Source organism: Larus michahellis, chromosome 7, assembly GCF_964199755.1.
Source record: "Larus michahellis chromosome 7, bLarMic1.1, whole genome shotgun sequence".
Taxonomy (NCBI): Eukaryota; Metazoa; Chordata; class Aves; order Charadriiformes; family Laridae; genus Larus; species Larus michahellis.
Genome location: NC_133902.1, coordinates 20,690,435 through 20,714,191, shown reverse-complemented (window position 1 = coordinate 20,714,191; position 23,757 = coordinate 20,690,435). Strand labels below are relative to the sequence as shown.

General features: G+C 45.6%; 1 protein-coding gene across 1 annotated transcript in view; it reads left to right on the top strand.

Moving 5' to 3' along the window:
• Window positions 1-23,757, top strand: part of CPS1 (carbamoyl-phosphate synthase 1) — a 109,406-nt gene that overhangs the window by 48,936 nt on the left and 36,713 nt on the right. The window contains exons 18-25 of the mRNA XM_074594545.1: window positions 2,495-2,639; window positions 3,005-3,215; window positions 4,280-4,478; window positions 6,659-6,835; window positions 11,116-11,234; window positions 21,050-21,191; window positions 23,023-23,088; window positions 23,660-23,723. Coding sequence (XP_074450646.1) covers window positions 2,495-2,639; window positions 3,005-3,215; window positions 4,280-4,478; window positions 6,659-6,835; window positions 11,116-11,234; window positions 21,050-21,191; window positions 23,023-23,088; window positions 23,660-23,723 — 1,123 coding nt within the window. The remainder of the gene's footprint in view (window positions 1-2,494; window positions 2,640-3,004; window positions 3,216-4,279; window positions 4,479-6,658; window positions 6,836-11,115; window positions 11,235-21,049; window positions 21,192-23,022; window positions 23,089-23,659; window positions 23,724-23,757) is intronic.

Genomic DNA, 23,757 nt, shown 5'->3' with positions numbered 1-23,757 from the left:
TCTGATTTTCTTAGATATTCTTCTAATAGTCACAGACACTGGAACTGTACATACCCTACCTTTCATCTTGGCTGTAAAATGTTATCCCGATTCCTTCTAATGCCCTCTTTTCAGAATTCCTGCTGACTTGGGTAATGAAAATGGTTAAATGACAGATCTGTTAAATCAATGAGAAATGGGTCAGAATTTGAGCAAGTGTTTCAACAATTTTGGTCTAAAAAGAAACGCTGTGGACTATATTCACCTGCTTTCTGGAGTAAATGGCACGTGAAGGATGTCAATGAAGTTGAAACATTTGAAATGCTGACTGATAATGCAGTATCAGGGACAGAAGAGCTGGGAGGTTTTAGGCCTCTGCTGTGTTTCTGTCTGAAGACTGTATTTTTGCTAGGTCAAAATCTCTTGTAGAGATTTAACGGGATGATACTTCATAATTTGACATCCACCAGCTGTCACTGGCTGTAAGGAGACAGCTCTTTTTTCTGTAGGAAATCTGGGATTGTTTTTTATAAATTTGCTGTGGAAAATAAACAGATAATTGGGGAAGACAAAATACAAGCTTTTTTCCTTGGCAAAATGCAGAATTTCAGGAAATAAATCTCTGTCAGTTGGTCTCTAAAATTTTTGGGTTTGCCTTTTCCTGATTTGCTGAACCTCTTAATCTTTCACGTAGCTCTAGAAAGAAATACTGTTGATGCCAGAAAGAGCTGTCCGTGAAAATGAGGTTTTTGTGTTCCTCCACCGCGCTGTCATGCAGACAGACTTGGGTCCAGCTTAGTGCTGGACAAACTCCTGCTCGGGCAGTGGCTGTGCAGGGAGGCTCAGGGGACAGGACTGATGGGTGCCGGAGGCGTCAGTGGATGCAGTAACCTCGTCTTACGGATTGATGGCTGAGGCTGGAAACACTTCGCTTGCCCAAGTTCACGCATGCTCTGTGTTTAGAGAAAGCAGGAATTCACCCAGAAACCCTTGGAGTGTGGCTGTCTGGAAGGCTTATATCAAAACATTTTTTCAGTAGGAAAACCTGGTTTTGATCACCATTTCTTGGTGTTCTCTTTTTAAAAAAAGTCATTTTGAAAATCTTCATTTTCCCCAGAAATCTGTAAAACAATAGCATGTTATAAAAATCTCATTTTCTGTAAAATTTTAGTAGTGGGGCAGTTCATATTTTTAATAAAACTTTCATGTTTCTGAAACTTTGCTTTTTTTCTACCAAAAGTCTGGTTTGGTTCCACTTTCTAGGTAAATATTTTCATTTTCTCAAAAATGATACTAAAAGACCATCAGCATTTTGAATGAAGAACAATATTTCAGAATTTACAGCATAAACCAATTTCAGTGTTGTTGAATTAACTCAATTTTGGGTGCTGGTTTCCACAGCCCAGCAGAAACTCCGCTCTTTTCAGTTATGAGGATGATCTGTAGTGATTCTGTGAGCTGGATTTTCAGACACTGGACTCTGACCTGTATGTAACTCAGATATCTGAACACCTGTGGGTTCAAGTAATCTGCCCTTGAGTTCACGTCTCCTGACGCTGCTTGTTTTTAGTGAGAGGAGGCAAGATATGGTAACACAGGACACAGGAGCAGCGTGGATTGTTTCATGAGTGTGGCTGGTTGTTCCTGCTCCATCACGGCAAATGCAGTGCCTGCTCGGGCCGGGTGTGAAGTGCCACTCCGCAAAATATTTTTTTTTCGTTTTTTTTTTTTTGTGTGTGTGTGCAAGTTTGGCAAGTGTGCTAAGGGCAACGTTTGACTAACGGCTTGAGCTAACTACAGAGGGGACCAGGCTGAAGACTGATTCATGGGCAGCATTAAAACAAGAAGCTTTGCTAAAGGATGGATTGATAATGTGCCTGTTACTTTCTAGGATTTTAAGTGAGAATTGATTAATGTTTTTTATCTGCTAATATTAAGGCCATTTATTCACTTAGATTATGCTCATTTACCAACAGACTGTATTTTTCATTTTTGTCCCTTGTGCTGAGGAGTGCTTTCAAGATCAAGTTTAAGAATAAATCACGAATCTTGCTTCTGGTTAGTATGCCAATGATAAGCAGCATTATTAGTGCTATTAATTACGTGGTGTTTGCTGGCACCCACGCTCCCCATCACTTAGTCATTTAGCTTTCTGCAGAGTTCTCTTATCGAAGTCTGGGGGTCTGCCCACATACACAAACCAAAGCATGTGTCTGTTGCATGATTGAAGCCTTAGATATTTTTATATTCCTCTTTGTTATTTATATGCCATTGCAAGCTCACATAAATATTTTCTGTGCCTTTCAAATTAAGCTAATTCAATTTTTAATTTTTTTTTTAAATGAGAAATATGAAGTACTTGTCATCAGTGCTATGAACTTTGCTTATCTCCATCTTTCGATTTTTTTGTGTTCATCTGGGATGTCTGGAGATACACCGCAGTAGTCTTAAATATGGGAACATGTTCTAATAAGGTTTTCTTTCTTATTGTTCATTTTCCCTAACATATTCCCAGGCGTTTGCAATGACTAACCAAATTCTGGTGGAAAAGTCAGTTGTTGGCTGGAAGGAGATAGAGTATGAAGTTGTGAGAGATGCTGCTGATAACTGTATTGCTGTCTGCAATATGGAAAACATCGATCCTATGGGAGTCCACACAGGTAGGCCTGGGCACAGGGTGACTCACTGGAAATGGCTCATTAACTTTTTCATGCAGTACCCTTCTGCCTGCTGTTATGGACATAGTTTTGTGATTGACGCAGTGGGCTCTAGAAATACTCTTCAAATCTTGGATGGAGCCAGTTGGGTGTGAAACAGGTAGTGTTAGGCTAAACCTACCCCTGTGACCACGTTTTCCATAAGATTGCCTGGCCTCTCTCTGTGCTTCTCATCAGCCGTGTACCCACAGGTTTGAATGTCTGTGGTAACCTCGTTATTGGCAATGGGTTAGTAAAGAAAGTGACCTGTAGTTTACTGCTGCTGGACTGCTGCTCACTTGCCTTCTCTGCTACCTTGTGACAAACAGGAGATTCGGTTGTAGTGGCTCCAAGCCAGACGCTCTCTAATGAGGAATTTCAGATGCTGAGGGATCGTGCCATCAAAGTTGTCCGACATTTGGGCATCGTGGGAGAGTGTAATATCCAGTTTGCTCTGCATCCAACTTCCCTGGAGTACTACATCATTGAAGTTAATGCCAGGCTCTCGAGAAGTTCAGCTTTGGCATCCAAGGCAACAGGGTAAGGTTATTTAAAAAAACCAAACCACCACAGAACAAACAAGTGAACAAACAAACACTGAGGGGAGGAGGACAGAAAGAGAGAATTTTGCAGTAAGGGACTTGGTCCAGTGTAGTATTTAAATATGTGACTTCTGCAGGGAAGAAGAGTTCCTGCATCTGCTCTCCATGCAGTTTAAACACGAAGGCTTAATTTGCAGCAAGGAAGAGTGAAGCTGGTTGTTAGGAAGAGCTCTGGAGCAGTGAGGGCAGTAAGGCGCAGATTTCTGCACGGGAAGCCTCTAAGAGCAGATCTTGTCAGCATCTGCTAGGATGACCCCTGGGGAGACAATCCTGCTGGGAGATGGAAGAAGGGGTTAGTGAGCCCTCCAGGTCCCTTCCTGCCTGCAGGTGCTGTTACTACAAATTCAAAAACTCCCAGGAGGTGTGTGGGGAGCCTCTAGCTGTCCTCACAAAGCATGTCCACCGTATCCATATGTTGGCTGCAAATCACCTCTGGGACCCAGAGGACATAGTTATTAATGAGCTGTCTGTCAGATTGATGCAAATGGCATTGTGAGCTGCCTTTGTTTTGTTGGCTAATCATAAACTAATCAAGATAAGGATGGTCAGAGCAGGCTGTTTAAAAATTGGCTTCTTAATTGTACTTTGCAGATGCTGTTGAGAGGCACAAATTAATCTCTAATTTGCAGTTCTCAACAGCTCTTGTGGTTGTTGAAGTGCCATAGCAGACTGGAGATAAACCATGATGTTGGACGGTGGGCGCTTGGTTGTTTTGTTTTTGGATGACAGACTTAAAGCAAAGCGTATCTGTCTGTCGTAGCACTGTGGGTGTGACACATATTTAAGTGGTGGGTTTGCAGATAATAAAGCAAGTCCCAGATCTAGGTAGCCCTACAATTCGTAGGAAGCTGGAGAGGCCCTGCTGTGCTTGAGCACAGTAACCTTCTGTTCCATTGAGGAGAGACAAACGCCTCACATCTGTTTAATTTGATCCACTCCTGGGAGATTTGCAAAAGCAAAGTACTTCCCACTCTGCCATTCTCTACCTTCCCTCTATGGCAGGTATCCATTAGCATTCATTGCAGCCAAAATTGCCTTGGGGATCCCCTTGCCAGAAATCAAGAATGTGGTGACAGGAAAAACCTCTGCCTGCTTTGAGCCCAGCCTGGATTATGTCGTTACCAAGATACCCCGCTGGGATTTGGACCGTTTTCGGCATATGTCCAACCGGATTGGAAGCTCCATGAAGAGTGTGGGAGAGGTGAGTGCAAGACCCTCTCCTTCCCTTCCATCCCGTTGCTTGGGAAAATCATTTTTCTTTCTTGGAAACTCTCAGAAGATCTATTTTGGGGGGCCTAATGGCTTTTGAAGATATTCATTCAGCTCAAATGATTTTTATTGAGTACTGTAATTAATTGAAATGAGTTAGGAGTGTGTAATCTTGGATATCACAGTGTAGATTCGTAAACGATTTACTCTTAAGGGAAGACCCCCACTTTGGATCACCTGAGGTTGGCTTCATTCCTCACACTCACTACAAGGCTCAGAATTCTTTTTGGTGTGGGTTCTGTGGTGGTGGTCAGTTAGAGCATAACTTCAGGAGTTGTAGTCTAAGATTTTTCAGTGATGCCAATATGCCACAGCTCTCAGTTGTTCCCATAGTTATTTATCCTGTTAAAACCATATGCCAAATCTCAGCCTACTTCGACTCTTGAAATACAAACACAAGCTGTAATCTTGTTATAGAGATTATAACTTTAGACTTATAATTTCTCTTAGTGATTAAGTCTCTTCTATCTGGAACATGGCAGTGTGACTTTTAAACCCTTACCTTTTAAGGTAAGCTTTTTCAGACCGTGTTGTAAGAGGAGAGAAGTGAAGCAAAATGGGTAAATTACCCACTGAATTAGTCAATTACATGTCAGCTCCCAAAGCAAAATAATTAATTGTGTATTTTTTCCAGTTGCCTTTTTTTCTTAATGCTTTTCAAGTAGCTATTTTATTAAGTTATTTTGACATGTGAGACCTTCCTAACATCAATTCTGTCTTGCTGAGACAACACGCCTTCATCACAACTGGAAGGATTATTTAGAACTTGATTTTCCAGTGGCGGTTTTGGCTTTTAATGGCAATGAGGTGGTGTCGTTTTTGGTTTGTTTTTTTTTTTTCAGTGAGCTGATGCTTACCAATATGGGGGGTTTTGGACTGTTCTGTGGAGCTGGGGTTCCTAAATACAGTTGTCCTGGGCGCTGTCAGCTGTAAATGCTTCCTGGACGTACACATTTGCAGGAGGAAGAATTGAGTCCTTCCAGTGGTCATATGTCACACAAGCAGAAGTGCATGTACCCCCCGGCCTTCTCAAGGCGGATGTTGGGTAAAGGGAGGGGGGAGGTACAGGAAAAGTCAGCGCTCTACCCATGCAGGTCTGTGAGCTGGGGGTGAACTGAAACAGGGATGGAGAAGATTTAGAGATGCAGTTGGCGGCGGGGAGAAGCACTTGGAAAAGAGGTTAGTCTCCAGGACCTGTGAGTAGAAGAGGGTGTCTTTGAAGCAAAGAGCTTCTTGCCGTGGTGTCTCTATTAGCATGGCGTGGTTGTCTCCCTGGCCCTGAGCTTGAAGCCAGATCACAGCACCTGCCGCATTTTTATCAATTGAGCAGTCTGGCCTGGGCTGTTTCTTCGTGAGCTCTGTTGTGCTGGGCAGTGGGCCTGGAGCGGTGAGAAAAGAGAAAATAATGTTATTTTTTTCTTTGACATTTTTCAGCATTGTGTTTGAGAAGATTTTTATGCTGTTAGGGTTTCACTGCACTGGGAAATAAAAATGTTGAAATTTGAGAAAGGGCTCTGTTACCTCACAGATTTCCACAGAGGAAGGCTTGTTTTCATATTAGATGTAGTGTCAAGATTGAAGGAGGGAAACCCCAGTGCTGCTATGCCAATGAGGAGTAATCCTTTAAGAGAGTCCTCACAGGGGAGAGTCACTGTTAAATGTAATTTAAAGAAGAGGAGCAGATTTCTTCTGAACCTTAGAATTCCCGCTGTGAGTTTCTATCTCTAACAGGTTGTTAAACAGAAATATCCTGCTATATTACTACACCCGTGCTGCTCCGTAATGCTTCTCTCTACTAAAGTGCTTCAAAGCAGTTTGCAGAGAGCAGTGCCTTCCTGTGTTTTACGGACAGGGAGACGAAAGCAGAAAGCAGGCACTTGTCTGAAACTCTCTGTTGATGGTATCGTCAGAGTCAGGCCTGGAAGTGGGACTTCCAAGGCTCAGTCAGCTGTGCCTGTCTTCAAGCCAGCAGGACTGTCTTACGGAGGAGGTCCAAAGGCTGTAATCTTTCTGTGTGCCTATCTTTGTGGTTTAAATTTGCACGCCTCTGCTGTTAGAGGATAGCTGGGCAGCAGCTCACCGTAGCTAATGTGGAAGTGCTCTCCGTTACAGGTCATGGCTATTGGACGTACTTTTGAAGAGAGCTTCCAAAAGGCCCTGAGAATGTGTCATCCATCTGTAGATGGCTTCACTTCACATCTGCCCATGAATAAAGCCTGGCCAGACATCATAGATCTCCAGAAGGAACTCTCCGAGCCGTCCAGCACTCGGATATATGCAATAGCCAAGGTAACAAAAGATAGAAAGCCCTTGACTTATGTCCCTTGGGTTAAATCTACCAGATTGGGTCAACTGAGGTGACACATTCTTTACCTACTTGCTTCCCTGTGTCAAGCGCGCTGAGACCACCTTGTGTAGGATCCTTGCTGTTGAAGTACAGATATTCTCTATCGCGTGTAATTTCCTTTGCAGAACATAATAGCTGGGTGGGTATATGACTTTAATTTTTCCTGCTGACCTCTGTATTTTCCTGCATCTTCTGTATTCAGGTAATGTGTTTGGTATGATCTTAGCCAGTGCTCATTGCATTCAGCAGCAGGTGCGTTCCTGTGTCCTGAAACTTCAGTTTGTAGCTGAGTGTTGGTGGACACCTGGATCGTTTTCCTTCACTTGTTCCTATAATTGTTTGCTAAATATTGGCTAATGTTCTGCCCTGATTTATGCTAGTGTAAGTGTCAAAGTTGGCCAGTTTTTCAGATTACCATTAATTTCTAGGAAGGGAAGAAGGAAAAAAAATGAAGAGCCCTTTGAGAACTGAAACAAAGCATGATGAAGAATGGCAAGCTGCAGTCAGCGAGCACTGCCTTTTTGCAATTGTTGCATTGATATGGGCCTGAGGCTAAAAAAAAATAAATAATAAAGCTCTATGTTAAATTTAGCATACAGGAAATCCCCTGTTCTTTGAAAATAGGCTCAAGTTCCCTAGCATTCTTTTAACCTCCTGTCACACTGGGCAAATCATCTTTCAAGGTGGCTGGGTAACGGGGGCTGTTACTGTAAGGGAAGTCAGGGTGTGAAATTATTTCTTCCTTCAGCTCCGTGGTGTTTGCCTGTGTATATCACTTAGTAAACGTGGGGTTAGTTACTTCACCAGGTAGGTGCAATTTCACACTTTGGTTTTGCTGCAGCTAGCTTGTCCATCTGTCCATGCCCTCTATGAGGAGGAAGGGACAGCTATCTTTTATAGCTCATACTTACCTGTTGGGGGTTTTTAAGAATCCAGACCTTCCTGGCAGGGATCACCCAGTTACTATTCTTTGTGCCCCTGACTTTGTGTGGTGGAGTCTTTAAGCCCTTTGTGCTCATGTTTAGAAACATCTCATTACATCCTTCACATGAGTGTGGGGAGCTGAGGTTGTGCTGTATTTGTAAAAAGGTTTTCACGTAGCTGTTCCCCTTATAAATGGCCTGAACAAAAGGCACAAGATGTTCTATAAACGTGTGGCTTGTCCAGCTGTTGACTCTTGCTTTTCAAGCTGGGGAAATGCATGTCTTCATAAGTGTAGAACATCCTTCAGCAGCTGTGCTTGGTCTTTATTAGAGCTTTCTCTTGTAACTGAAAGAAAAATCTTGCTGCTTGTCTCCGAGTGTCTCAGAGAGCTTTTATGAAAGGTTAATCTTAGCCCCATGTTAACACAGGGGATCTGAGAAGATGAAGGTGAGTTTGGGCCCCACTGAACACTCTGGGTGTTCCCAGCTGGTGGCATTTTCGCTGGGAGCTGTTGAAAAAAGCAAGATCAAAGTCTTAATCCCTCTCTGTAAAGAGCTGCTTCTGCCTGACACAGTGCACTAATTCGTCCCTGTTAATAACTGAGGCAAGCAATATCAGTGAGAAGTACTCCTGGCAGCTGGGGCTGCCTGCCTGGAAATCCCTTTCCAGCTTGCTGACATTTAAAAGCCAACAGTTAGTCCCCGTTAGCAGTCAGCTTTGTTTGAAACAGGATGGAGCTTCCTTGTATGTCCTCTCCTCCCCCACAAGCCCCACTAGTCAACTCTCCAAGGCTTTTTGCCTTTTCTCTCGCCTTTGTCTGTTGGCTGATGAGAACAGTAATGGTTCAGGGGAAAGGGAAGGGAGCTCAGCTGCCATTCAGAGCTCTTGCTGTTGTAACGGGCCTCCCTGTTGTCATGTAAAAGAAGGAACGAGGGACTGAAGGAAGAAAGGTTCGAGCCCTAGAGACAGCACAGGTGGCTCTGCTGCCTTCTGTTGCTTGGCCTGGAGACCAGGCTTGCTCCCTGTCTGGCGGTGTGAAGGCAGTCCTATAACCCCCCTGGCTTCCCAGCATGGGACCAGTGTCTACTGGATGGGACACTCTTGAGAGTGAGCAGGGCTCTAAAGTCATGCTGTCCTGCTGTGGCTCCCTCCTCCTTCTTCCCTGGTGTGTTTAGGCTGTTTGAATAGAGTAAAGCCATCGAGTGCTGTCCAGGGCTTCTGATCAAATCCTACAGGGATTTTCTGCCCGGAAACCTGATTTGCCCCTGTAGTGTGGTGATTTGGGAGCAAGAACTGTCTATGAACTCATTCTTCTCTCCCAGTCTCCAGATTTACGCCACAGGGGTGAAGATGGTTTATTTTCTCTGCCCCACCTCTGATTAAGGAGGGGAAGGCATTTGTTTTTTTCAGTTTCCCTTGAAGATCCCTAGGACTCTTAAATAAAGTGTCCTAAGCAGATTAAGTGTGTGTGGTCGGGCTACCTGTGTGTGTATGTGTGGCTCAGGGACCATTGACTGAAGGCTGGAGATCCTCAAGACGTGCAAGTCTGCACGTGTCTTGTGAAAATAGATGTGCAGGGGAAAGACATGCTCGTGTCCCTCTAATGTGGCAGCATGACCTTGCCCTCGAAGCACTAAGGAATCAGGATGGGAGGGATCCCTTATGAGTTGCCTCATACCAGGAATGTGTGAGAAGCCCAGCCCTGTGGTTGCCTCTGCTCGGGGACTGCTGTGATGGCCCCAGGCTTCTCTTTGCAGGCGTCTGGAAGAGCAGTGCCTGGTGGGTGACAAGCGCCAGATGAAGGTTTGGTGTGGAGGCGACCCGTTACTCTAAAGAAGCAAAATGTGCAGTAGAGATTTTCACTGCTGCTTGTGAGCAAGCAAGGATATCCAAGTCAGCAGCTTGGTACTTCTCAGGACAGGAGAATAGTTGTGAGAGGGAGACCACGGCAAGCTGCCTGGAAATCCTTTAGAAAAGGTAGAAGGTGGCGTCGGTATTTTGCAGTGCCTGATGAGGCCTGTTACCCATCCCTTGTCCGTGCGGGTGGTGCCCTCTTGGAGCACAGCGCTGGAGTGACCTGTGCATTTCTCTCAGCCGGCGCGAAGGCTCCTCGTCACTGTGCTGAAGCGTGCGGTGACAGAACAACGGTGTGTCCACAGCTTGATAATCTGGAGGGATAATGCCAGGGTGCAGTGGGCCTAGCTCATTCCTGGATTAATGCTGGAGCTTTCTTCAGTGGCTTTGCTCTGGCTTCATGCCAGGGATGCTGCCCTGCAAGAAAACAATTAAGCGTGGTAACAAATTAATGAGCCTGATTACTTCAGCTCAGCAAAAACACAGTGCCGGTGTTATCATTATGGTTGATTATAGTTGTTTTATCAGGAGACTTGTAACTGTGCACCGCTGGTGAGACCCAGGAAATATCAGTGATAGAAGATACAACTGTGTCATACCGGGGAGCGCTCTGGCATATTCATCTGAGATTTTTTAATACTGTAGTGTCCTGTAATCCACTGTGTTATGAATAATAGCTCTGTGGGGTTCCTTTTTATCCCGTGGTTGCAAATAGTTGGATGAAAATAAAATAAAAAAAATAAAACTAGCCCTGACAACATAAGGCAGGGGAATTTGTACAATCTTAACGTGAACTTGAGATACAGTAAGAGAAGCTGGAGTTACACTGTAGCTGCAAAGTGCCACCCAGGACTGGACTTCCCCTTTCTTCAGAGGTATTTCAAGGCTACGTGCTTTGATTCAGCCTTGTATTTCAAGGGTAAAACAAGGTTTATGCTCCAAAGCAGAGTTCCTCCACAGCTGAGAATCAGGACCTTCCTGTTTAATGTTTGCAGCTGGGAGGTAGGCAGTGGGTCTGAGGTTTAGGGAACGTGAGATGATAAGGGGTGCAGATGGAGGGGTCAGAACTTCAGGCTGAATTTGCCTCTCTGTAGTTAGCTAAGGCACGTATTCAGTGGCCACCAATCCTTGTTGCCATCAGTTTGAGCTTGGCTACTGGGTCTGTAAAAAACAAATTATGTCTCTCTTGCTCAAACAGAAGCCAGTTTTTGGTACCAAAGCATGAACGGAAGAGGCTGGTGCCTCCTGATACTGCTTGAGGGGCATGTTTTCTGTTGCTGTGGGAGACAGGATCCTGTCTCAAAGATGAACCTTTGATTTGTCCAGCATAGTCTACCATACTTTTTATGTCTTGATATAGTTGCTGCTACCTATTTTCAGGCTAAATCTATGTTTGCGAAGCATGTATTCAAGGGTCTGTTTGGTGCTCTCCTCTTCTTGGCAGGCTTTGGAGAACGACATCCCTGTGGATGTTATTCACAAACTCACAGCCATTGACAAGTGGTTCCTGTATAAGATGCGTGGCATTGTGAACATGGAGAAGATCCTGAAGGAAGCGAACAGGTAAGAAAAACCAATAGCCTTGTCCTAGGATACAGTGGTCCTTCTGGGGATCCTTCTGCTGGGGAACCTGTGACAGACCCCTGAGCACAGATGTGGTCAATGCTAGAAGCTTATTTCGGTGCTCAGAGCAAGCAGTGTTGTCTTAAAACCAAATTCACTGCCTCAGCAGGACAGAGGAAATTTCAGAGAACGCTCTTTTTTGGTTAAAGAACTTCTTTGAGTGTTTAGGCATCTCGGTGGTTCTCGGGGATTATGGAATTTCCAGCGTATTTTGGAAAATCCTCCCTGTATCTTTGAGGCTGAGGCTGGGAAGGCGGATGGCCTGGGTTGAGTAACAGCAGGCTGTGTGTGGGTGCCTAGGGCAGAGTCAGCCTTCAGGTGCAGGACGTGCCCTAACTTACTGCGCTGCATTTTTTTCCGGCCTGGCCAATTGATTTTTAAGCTTTTCTGCCTCGCTGTGATCATGCAGTATGTGTTGCTTTTGTACTGCACTTTCGAACATCTATAATTCCAGACATATTTAAATATAAATCTTCTTCTTTCTTCATGAAAAATGACCGTATAAAAGTAAGCAGGAAAGAGGGCAGTAAATTAAAGCGCTGGGCTGTATTTCAGTTCCAGCCTCAGGAACTGAGGTGCCACAGGGTGGCACTGGGAGCGCGCCGCAGCCGGGGTGGTGCTGGGCGCTGGCTGTGCCTCGGCTGGGATTGCTGTTGTGTGACCAGCTGCGCAGCTTTCATTGAGCAGCTTTTGCTCTCCCTTGCCTCCAGAAAAAGCTGGATCTGGAGCTAAACAAAAATAAGTGTGGAGGGAGATGTCGAAGAAAAGGAGTAGCTTGATTATTTACAGAAATCTATTGTTTGGCTGCGCAAGTTTTTGCCTTCTAACATCCGTGTCATGTTGCATTTGTCTCAAGTGCCTTAAATATATCTATGTACAGCTCCTGAGGAAGAAAAACAGTATATCCAGAATCAGTTTTATTTCCTTACTGATGGATTGGCATGCTGTGGAATGATGCACTTGGGACGCCAGAGGCTGGCCCCATCCTTGGCTGGTATTAATCCAGTATCGCTCCACAGAGTCTAATCATGCCGAACTTTCCTGTATCACTGAGGTTGCTTTCCCTCTCTCCACTGTGGGAGGCAGGTGATACTACTACTAGTGTGTGATCAGTAGCTGCTACCATTCCACAAACTTTTCCATTGTTCTGGTGACCGGGCAGCAGACTGTGTAGCCAGCCTGCTGCAGCAAGCCCTTCTGCAGCATCCGACCTTGCATTTGTGTCATACACAACTAATGTTGTGTCCTGGGTAAGCAGATTCACGCAATTCATCTCAGATTGCAGGTGGTATAAATTAACTTAGTCTCATTCACTCACCAGTGCAGATTTTAACTCCGATATCCTTGTTCAAACCTTCCCAAGGAAACTCTCTTGCCTCACAACCTGTGTTGGAGGGAGAGGATGGACTCTCCAGCTGCATCATGTTGAAGGCACGTTGGCACAAAGACAAGGAGCCAGGGGAAAACACTTCTGATCTGAACTAAGACACTCACAGTCCAGTGAGCCACATCAGGAAACACATCTCTGCAAGAGCCGAGGGAAAGCTAATTGAGTGGTGCAAATGAGTCTTGGCACGTGTGCGCTCTTCCTGCAGCCAGCTGTTCTCAGTCCCTGGCACGCCTGGCATGAGTTTCACCTGTGCTACGGGAGTATTTCCAATTGAAAAGAATGGGCTGTGGCACCGCCATTGCTTTAAATCTTTCTTTTGTTGAAATAGAATTACCAGAACCAGAGGCAGTTGCCCTGTTCCCAGGCACTGTTGCTGGTTACGTTTGCTCTCTGTTCGGTCAAATCCATCCCTTCCTTTTTGCCTCTTGATTGGTTTGGGGGTTCTTTGCAATGATGTTTTAGATGCGGTTGGAGTAACATGTCTGCCAAGAGTCTTGATTTGGGCCCTGCAGTGTTGTTGCAGAGACCGGTAACAAGGAGATGGTCTCTGCCAAGAGGACATTTAGAGCTAGAGCAAGGGGATGTGGCAGACAGCTGGGGAAGGGGGATCAGAGGCAGGTGGAGGCCTTTGGGCACAGTTCAGCAAAGTGTTCACATACCGCATGCTGCCTTGCATCCTCGCCATGGGGAGTAATTGAGGTGAGCAGAAGACCTTGCTGGTTTGTGCAGGGAATCTGTTTCCATCCATGGAAGTTGTATGGGATAATGTTATGGGGGGAAAATCCTTTCTGACCTATAAATCTTTGTCCATTCCCAGTGGTGTACAGGCATTGCAGCTGTTTGCAGAGACAGGAGAGACTGGGAAGGGCACGCTCTGCCCCGTTTATGTTTGTCCCAGTGAACTTTCCAAAGATGATTGGACCTGGGGCTGGTGAGACTGTACAGCTTTTGTCATGCTGCAGCAGTGTTCCCATTTGACTGCCTCTGGGTCCTCTAAAATGGAGAAAGAGTTGTTTCAGGTTATATGATTTGGCTGCAGGAAAGCAAATGGCCCGAGTTGAATTGGGAAAGGAAAGTCATTTTGAGAGTGCTTGCAAGAATATCCAGTAATATCACACACGTCAAACATGTGCCTCTGCTGTTTCTCCTGTGACCTACGTATTTTTCATTTTAAGTGGGAACTTACATTGTGGGTTTTTTGTTGGTTTTTGACCAATTACCTTCATACCTTCAGTAACGTAATCTTAACTATAACCTTCCCCACCACACGCACACAAACAAAACCACATATGCGTACACAGATGGCAAAAGCAAGCACTGTCCCATGCTGTCAGGCTGTGAACAGGCGATGGTGTATGGAGCACTGGCAGTGCAATAGGATATGCTGTTTCCAGGACATTGTCTCCCTAGATTTGGCCTCATCTGTGCCATGAGATAAAATGGAGGGGAGGGGCCCCAAAGTGACCCCACTGGCTGTTCATCACCCTGATGGCTCGTGAAGGAGATGGAAGTTTGAACAGACCGTGTCTAGCAGCCTGAGGCAATGAGGAGTGAGATGTGACTTTAATGCCGGGCTTATGGACCAGATTGAGCCAGATTTGCGGTAGGGTCTGGTAACACCATCATCCCCAGGAGCACAATTTGAGGAAAACCCAAGGAAGATTTGACCATCTTGCAACAGGCAGAAGTGTGAGTGTATTTTCCAAAGAGGAACATTTCAATCTTGATAAAAGTCTGTAAAGTAGAATTCAAGTGAGAAAAGAGAAGCACGAGAAACTCCTGTTTTGCAGTTGAGGAGCAAAGCATAGAGATGGTAAGACTTGCCCAGTCTCAAAGACAGTCTGGAAGAGCAGTGAACTGAACTCTGTCTTCTTAAAGCTCAAGTCTTCAAATTAACCTTGATGAAAACAGGAGATCTTCCTTTTGGTGGATACCAAACTAGCCAGCCCATTGGCAGTGGGAAATGGTGGCACCAATCGTTCTTTAGACCTTTGCTTTGGAGGAGAATGTGTCCTTGCTCTGTGGGCATTGATTGAAAACACCTCCTGGCCTGTGGTTTGCTGGAAAGGGGTAAGTGCAGTCCTGAGTGTCACCCTTGTCGTTCTTAAGGAGAGACAGGTTAATAGAGGCGAAGCGGAGAGTAGTGGGAGGGTGCAGACCCACTTCAGCCCAGCATTTGTAGCCAGGTTGTAGCCAGGTGCTCTGCTCAGTGGCCCATGGAAGAATTTGCTTATTGTGAATTCCTTTTCGAAGCTCATGTCCTTGGGTCTGTGAAAGGTCTGCTGTGAAAGCCGCTTGCTGGAAGCATGACTTGATTTCAAAACATGACTCTGGTAGAGCAGCTGCAGAAATACACGTGCTGGAGTTAAAACCTGGTTCCAGCAGGTGACGTGGGAAACAATGCCGGGAGGAAAGATGAGACAGGCTATCAATAACCTGTGCTCTTCCGCACCGGGTGTTGCACACCCGCTCTTCTCAAAAGCAACGGTTCTGCTGACTTGTGTGCTTTTGGGACAGGTCAGAGAGAAGTCAGATCTCGTGTGGGTATAAAGCAGAGCAGGTCTGGTGATGCTGAGTGAGGCTGCACTGATTTGTGGTGTTTGAGGAGCTGTCACTGACATATTTGTTGTACTTGCTTTTAACTAACTGGGAAGATTACTTTTGTCTTCCCTGTGAACTGTGGGGCAGGGAGGACTCAGGAACAAATTAGGAATTCAGTGCATGAGAAGAATATAATATAAACAGTTATTTAGCACTGTTGTTTGTGCGTTGCGTGGATCTGACATAAGGTACTTTCTATTTGTCTTATAGAGCCATTGGTAATAATTTCACAACTGTATTTTCTTTCACAGCATCTGCACATTTGTAAAAACACAATATACTTTTTTTTTTTTCCTGATACAGAGGATAGATAGGCATCGCCCTTTAAAAGCCGTTGGGGAATCTCTGTAAATGATAAGAACAATATCAGAAGCAGGGGTGGCTGTACCATGGCATCCCAGCAAAGACCTCAAAGCTGTTTTTTAGCAGGGGTAGGAAAAAAAGCTCTGAGGGAGCATCTATGACCCATTTCTTGGCTGTGTTTTGGTGTGGGCTGCTGCTTCAGCGCATCGCTAAATCCTGGGTGTGAGTCATTTGGGTCTTAGGGCACCGTGTCAGGTTCGTGTTACTGAAGTGAAGATGTCCACAGGGAGATTTATTAGCCCAGGGACCTGAACATTGAAGATGCAGAGCGCTGGAGTGATAGTTGTTCAGTGAGCGAGATTTGTTGGCTTACAGCTCCTGCTTCCCTAAACGCTCCTTTGACAGCTTTTTGTCAGTCATCTCACGAGCTTCTCAGTAGGGGAAAATGGTATCAGTCTGTCTTCTTGAGTAGAGAAGCATGGAGAGAATTTATACACCGATTTCATTATTTTAATTGTGGCATGTTCAAAATCTTGTAAAGCATCAGGAGCAATCAAGGAAGCCACTAGGAGCCTTGAAGCAGAGTGGGGCAATGAGGAAAAGAAGAACAATATGTGTTTGTACATGATCCAGCCTGAAATCAAGTAGGCTTTTGAAACCTTCCATGTCTATGACTACTGAGAGAGGAAGAGCTCTCTCAGGATTGGGTATTTGGCATTTTAGTTCCAGCGCTTCTTGCTTTCGGTCCACCGTGTTTGCCATATTGAAACTGTAGTCTGGGCTTAAATCCCCCCCCTCTGGATTCAGGAGGAGCCAGTCTTGAACTCAGACGCGTGGGCTGAGCTGGAGCGTGGTCACCTTTGCAGCTCCCAGGTGTGTGTCCCAGCCGTGCGAGTGGCTGCTGAGGTAGCCCAGAGGTGCCCTGCAGGGGTGAGCCTGTGAGCTTGCAGGGCAGGTGTTACCTGGCACAATAGCAGTGTCCCAGATGCTCCCAGCTCAAGCTTTGGCTCCCAGTTCACAAAATATTCCTCATCCTTTTGATCAAGACCCATTAACATGCACCTAAGTGATATGTGGATGGGCATAAACTCGACAACGTGCCTACAGTGAAGCAGAGCCTGATTTGGGAGACCAGAAAGAGAGTGTTCCTTCCCATATGGTGCTGGGGCTCTCTGCCGGCATGTTTATTTAGCATTACTGCTATGGCGGTGGATCAGATGAAAGCCAGTCAAGTGGAAGAGAGGGCCGTGCTGAAGCGAGCAGGCTCTCCTGATAATTGCAATGCTGCCAGTGTTCCTCCAGTCAGTTAATAGATTTCCCCAGGTCCTCTGCGCCAGGTGAAAATTTCCTCATTAAGTGGAATTTATTCAATTTCCTTTTATCATTTATTACTGAAGAAAAAGTGAGTGGATGGAGTTCCAAAGGTGACAGGGTGGAATTTTAAAAAAAAAAACAAAAACAACAACAAATCAACACTGGAAGCTGAAACAGAGGCACAGGCAACATTCGGGAAAAGCTTGTATTGTTTATAAATTGCAACATATGCAGGGGACTCTAGCTTTCCGAGGAAGTGAACAGCCACTAAATGATATGGCAGTGTGCAAAAGTCTAATCGTCTGGTTTTGAAGCTCTAAAACTTCTGACCGTCGTTTTGCAAAGGCGAATGTTAGGAAAAAGGAGTATTATAGGAGTCTGGAATCATGGCTGCTAAATCTTCCCTTGTTTCAGAATTGATTATAAACCACTGAGGGAGTTTAATCTTTGGAAGACTTTCTGCTCTGTGTTTGAAGAGTAAGTGATGCTCCAGGGGAAAGTGGGAGGCAATGATGTAGGACTGGGTCATGTGTTTGGGAATAGCCAGAAGTAAGATATTTTTTTTTTCTTCTTTTTTTAGTGCTGGATTTCTGGTGAGGTCTTGGAAGGGTTATTTGCACTCCAGTGTTCAAAGAGATCAGCCTGATTCTGCTCTTGCTGGCTTTAATGTCTCCAGCAAGTCGAAAGGGCTGTCTTTGAGCAAAGGCTGTGGGAACACAATTAGGTCAATATTGGATCTTAGAAACCATAACCCCTTAGCTTCTGCACATCTCAGTTTTGCTATCTGTGAGATAAGCATCACCCTACCTACTGTTTGCGTGTTTCTTACATTCTTTCCATGAATTTTGAGATATAAATGCTAAAAATTACCCTTAATAGTAAATGGAAATTATCCAGGAATGACGCTGCGTGTCATTCCTGGATAATGGAGGAGCCTGGTTTCACAGCAGTGCTGAGGGTTGGCGGCTCTGTGAGCCAGCTCCCTTTAAGCGTGGTGGGGCAGTTCTGCTGCCTGACTCTGCTCCTTCTGCTCCTGCTTCCAGCTCCTGGGAGCTGCCTCGGGGGCTTTGGGCAGTTCCTCATCTCATGGCAGACTGTGGTTTCAAGTGCTTGGGAATCAGCACTGCTGGGTGTCTGACTTCTGCGGATTTTCTGTGACAATATTAAATGGCAGAACTGTTACATCTCCGGGGCTGGGTTGTCTGTTCTAACCTTTCCCGCCTCGCGGTGACCTGAGTGTGTTTCCTCCTTATTAAGTTGCCTCCGTGGCAGCGAGACATGAGAAAACCCTTCCTGCCTTGAGTAGAGGTGCTGCTTGAGTAGAGGTTCCCACCGCGTCTTTCTGATTAGCCACATTGAAAGCTACATCTCTCTTCATTTCTTTATCATGCATTGAGAGTAGCAGAGGAAAAAATGCAGGGTTTTGTTTCCCCTTTAGGTACTCAGCTTTTCTCTTGCACACTGGTCATCCTGTACACAGCTGGTTACCTTTTTGCAGGGATTTAGTAAGTGTCCTAACCTAATTTAAGCTGCTAGCCCAAGGCAAATGACTCATGTTGCCAAATAATCACTGCTTCTCTTCTACCCACCCTGCTGGGGGGGGGGGGGGGTGACGATGAATGATACTGTTATAATGAGGTACAAAAAACTGAATTGGAACAAGCTGCAAATGAAGGCAATTTTCTTTCTCTGTCAGTAATCAAATGACAGGCAGCTACGTGTGTTTCTGAGGCAGAAGGGAGGGAGAGCAAGGGAGCAAACTGCACTGAAACAGGCTCATTTTCTTGGGGTCACTGGGTCTGCTCACTTGTGCTTAGGGAGTGCTGAATCTAAGAGAGAAATCTAACGTGGCTGTGTTCTCCCTAATAGCCAGCAGCGGCTAGCATCTGTTTTGCCTGAGAACTGGCAGATTTTGCTTGCTGTGTTTCCTCCTGTAAAACACCCATCCATGCCTTTCGCTCTGGCGTTCGCGGCTTCTGCAGGAAGTCCTGCCTCTGAGCTGAGATCAGAAAGTAGGAAGAGCTGAAGAGGAGCAGAGGAGTTTTGCGGTGGAGGAGTCAGAGCATGGAACCTCAGGCTGTAACGTACTGCGGTGTTGCAAACTGGGTCTTATTTTGGGAAGTCTTTCTGCACCCAGAACTCAATCCAAAACCTGGGAAGCTCAGCCTGCTGGATTAGGCAGGATGTTTCCTTCCGCAAGCAAAGAGCGGGAAGTGCTGGAGAGAGAGGGGTGATGGGTGGCGGGCTGTGGAGAGGATGGCGGGTGCGGGTGGTGCTGCTGCAGCGGTGCCCTGCGGCAGGCCGGTCTGGCTGGCAGTGCCACGCCAGGGCACAGGGCAGGAGGTTGCAGTGACAGCCAGCGTTGCCTTTCTGCACATCCTCGGTAGCCATCCGCTCTGCTGCTATAGGCAGGTGGAGCGCTCTGATCTTGTATCGCAGGGGAAGGAGGGGTGGCATCAGGGGATTCATAGAGGAAAACCCACCTACTCAGGGATCTGAACTCAAAGGTTTCTGGTCCCCAGTTCTGCTCCCAGAGCAGCTGGTTTGATGCTTCTGTGACTCTCACCTGTTTCATGCTGGCCTGACCTCACCAAGGGCAGCTCTGGGCCTAAGCCAGAATGGAAAATCCAGTTGAACGACTCTTTCATGCTTCAGCTTCCTGACGCATTCCAATAAAGTGGCCTTACCCCTCTCCTCCCACTCAACTAACATAATGCTGTTTATTTAAAAATACCATCAAGCAAAGGACATAATTCAAAAGCTCTGATTTAGGAAAATTGCTTGTTTGTTAATCATTTCCTTTTTCCTGATTCAGAGCTTACTAGCTCATAAAATATTGATTTATTGGGCAGGCAAGGATGCTCTTGGCAATGAAGATGAAAAGCAGAAGTGCTGATAAAAATACATAGGCTTTTTTAATGTTTTTGCAAAAGCTAAGCTTAGAAAAGGTAGCTTAGAAACAGAGGCAGAAACTGTAAGGGTTATAGGTGGAGTCGAAACAAAGTGGAACAAAGAATAGGAGAGAAAAAAGGTGGAGGGAATAAAGGGGGAGTGGAGAAGATGAAAAAATCAAAAGCAAAATGGGCAAGAAACTGTTGAGCTGTGGAGATGGCCGGGGAAAGCAGTGCATTTGAAATGAATAGCAAAAACTTGGACTCCTGAAAAGCAAACCCAGGAGAATGGGAACATATGGAAGTATTGAGAGGCAGTGATTGCAAATAGGAAAACAGAAAAGGTGCCCCTGCTTTACCCTGTCTATATCCCCCTCTCCCGTTTTTCATAATGCAAGAAGCAGCACAAATCATATAGAAAAAAGTCTACTTGAGACTGTCAGAGTGAAAAGCCTGCCTTGTGTGTGAGCCCCTGAAGGGCATTTCTACTGTGTGTCTCTGAAGTCAGATGCTTTTTTCAAAAGACTGGCCATTTCTGAAGGTAGAGAGAGCATCCTCAACAAGAGAAAGAAGGGCTTGTTTGGGACAAATTGTAGTGTTTTGAGGCAAGTTGTCCCCCAGTTATGCCTCTGAATGGCACATCCCAGAGCTTCAGGAATTTCATGCCTTTGTGTGGAGTGGGTGGCTGCAATGAGAGGCGGGAGATATGAGTACATAAATAATTATTGATCCAGCCCACTCTGGTGAGGCCTATATTTAAAAATTTAGACTGGGAAGAGGAATGTAAGGGAGAGATTGGGCTAAAGTTTGGATATGGAGATGTGGGGATACTGAATTCAAGAGATGAATCACTGCAGGTCCTCCATGGAGACCATGTAATGGTAAGTGACCATACAGTTGTGGTTACGGTGACCTTGTACTAGGCTGACGGAAAATGCTGCCTGGAAGATGATGGACCTCATCATGAGTCACTCATTCCTGTCTCAAAAATGCAAGGAAAGAAAGTATTTCGCTTCCTAGTATCAGCAGTCTGCTTACAGACTTTACCTTATAAATGTTTGCGGGGGCCATCCAGTGCAAAAAAGTTCATTTATGTGTGAGGGTTGCATCGCTTAGCTGGGTCTTCTTTCTTTTCTTGCCTTTATGTGCATGATCCTATAGCAACTCCACGCAGTATGGAAGACACAAGCACTCATGTATCTTCTAAGTATCCCTGTAAAGCCTCTTGCAGAGGTGTTTTTCTTATTTAATCCCAGTGAAACAGTTCCAGAAGAGACTCTGAGGAGAGCCAAACGGATCGGGTTCTCAGACAAACAGATGGGGAAATGCCTGGGGCTGACTGAAGTCCAGTGCCGTCGGCTGAGACTGAGGAAGAATGTAGTGCCCTGGGTGAAACAGGTATGTGAGAAACATCGCTCTTCATGGTGGGGGCTTCCAAGAGTGCAAGGAACTGGAGACCTCCATGCCCTTAGAAACAGCTGAGGTAAACAAAGTGGAAGCCCCAGCTCTGTTAACAGCCATGGGAGTTTTGACGTTGACATTAGAGGAGAACAAATTTCACCCACGTAGCTGTTACTTCCGCACTGCAGGTGTCAATGTAATGACATGAACACCCCCAAAGCGCGACTCAGAACATTCCTGTTCATATTCTGTGTGGCTGAGGGGGAAATGCAGCTATCTGGCTTGAGGAAAAACTCTGGCCCACCACAATGTGACCATGAAAAGTGTAATGTCTTTTCTCGGTAGTAACTTTTTACAGGGTAATACTTTATTTGAAGTGTGCTGTTGTTATGGGTTCATTTGCTATTCATTCTGATAGCACGAGTGTAATGAGCTCATCTAGTATTCATGGCTGTCACTGGTGCTTTGCTAGGTGTTCTGCTACTGCATTTAAGGTATGCTGTTATTAAACTGCCACCAGTTGGCTTTTTTGTCCTTAAAGGGGAAAAAAAAGCCCAACCCAAATTACTGGATGTTTCTGAAAGAGCCCATCTGTATCCTCAGGCCCAATTCCAGGTGCCAAATCTCCTTCTGTTCCCCAGCTGCTGTTTTCCTTCTATGTCCTCACCTGGCCCACAGAAGTGTGCCTGGTCTTGCACTGCATTCTGTCCGCTGCGGATGGCACTGCAGTGCTGCACTGATCTGTGTGCTGAGGTACCCTTAATAGGGTCGTTTTACTTACGCCTTCGTTTGTGGCTCCAGAGCACATGTTTCTTCGGGAGCCATGAAGTACCAGTTGTGGCATTAGCAACAGTAATGAGCAGCAGACACTTACATCGTGCTAATGACGTAAGGTCACATTCTTCATTATTCACCAGGATTTGGACAGCCAGTGGGGGCTCCTGAAAATGTGTGAAGACTGGACAGATTTTTAAATGGTATAGCATGTAAAAATTCATGTCAGGACTGCTTTAACGTTGTTCCCTGCTCGGTATTCTGTGTGGAAGTGTTTCAGCTGTTCATTCAGGGAACTTCAGCAGGGGCTGTGACCTAGATGGACTTGTTGCCATGTATAACATGCAATAAGTAGTTGACACAAATGGTTTGTGAACAGCCTAGTAGGCAAATTATTCTTCTGGGCTCTCTGGTGACTAATTACATAAGAAATTGTTGAAAACTACATGTAAGGGGTGGTTGAAAATGACTCCTGCTTTGTGTACCGTTTAATTATCAAAGCACAAGTTATACTGTAAGATAAATACATAGTGCTTGCACTGCTGGCTGATGCTCGGCAGATCTCAGAGTGACGTTGTGGGCACGTTTGTGTTCAGTGTGGGCGTGAGGTGGGGTCAAGAGTATGGTGTGAAGACCCCAGACGGTGCAGCTAAAGAGGACAGGAGACCTGGAGGAATGGAGGTCTGTGTAATTAACGCTGCCAAACTAACTAGAGAATGAGGGCCTCGGCAAGAAGGGATGGATGTGGAAGGTTCCTGGGCTGTGAAGGTGTTTTACCAAAGAGGTGTGGAGCTAAAACTGCAGCTTAGAAAGAGATGGGAGACTCTGCTGTTGACGGAACTGTAAGGTCTGGGGGAAGGCCGGGCGTACGCTGCGTTGCCAGCATATGACAGTTCAGGTCACCTCCTTTTGAGGAAAGACATGATTGGAAGATAATAGGACAGGAATAGGAGTAGAAAAGGAAAGAGGGGAAAAGAAAAACCCCTGAACACCTGCATGTAAGAAAGATCTGGCACTGGCCAAGTCACAATCCCTCCTCTTCTTCCCCATACAGATCGACACACTGGCAGCAGAATACCCAGCGGTAACTAATTACCTCTATGTCACGTACAACGGGCAGGTAGGCACATTTGGAAACAACAGTCTCATTGCTGTCTAGTTTGATCTCTTTCCCCTGTGCTACGTTAGTTCTGGAGATCTTGCAGATGTGTCAGTCTCTATAGCAATTATTTTGGATGGTGTTAACTATAATCCACTTACAGCAGGCCTGGAACTTTCTCTTGCACAAATACTGATCCAGTGCATTTGGTGTTAATGCCCCTACGTTGTTATGATCCTGTCCTGTATCACCTGTACTCGCATCCTCTGAGCACAGGTCAGGTGCTGGGAATGTAGAACTCATGATTCACTCATGTCATCCTGGCATTCATTTTTATGTGCAGCTTAGCAGCTCCTTAGGCTGCTCGAATACCCAAACCAGAGGTGCCGTGTCTCCTTTGGTTTGGGTGCAGCACCACTAATTCCAGTAATGTTGCACTTGACTTATACTGCAGTAACCAAGACCAGGCTTGAGCCCTGAAGGTCCAGACTGTTGGATATGGTCTGAGCACCAGAAACTGCTTGTTCTGAAAAGCATGGGGTTAGGTGCTGTGGAGTACAGATCCTAATGGCTTTTCTCCCTCTCTTCTCAGGAACATGATGTAAAATTTGATGACTGTGGAGTCATGGTGTTGGGCTGCGGACCGTATCACATAGGTAAATCTTTCTTACAACTCCTCTGTTCTCCTTG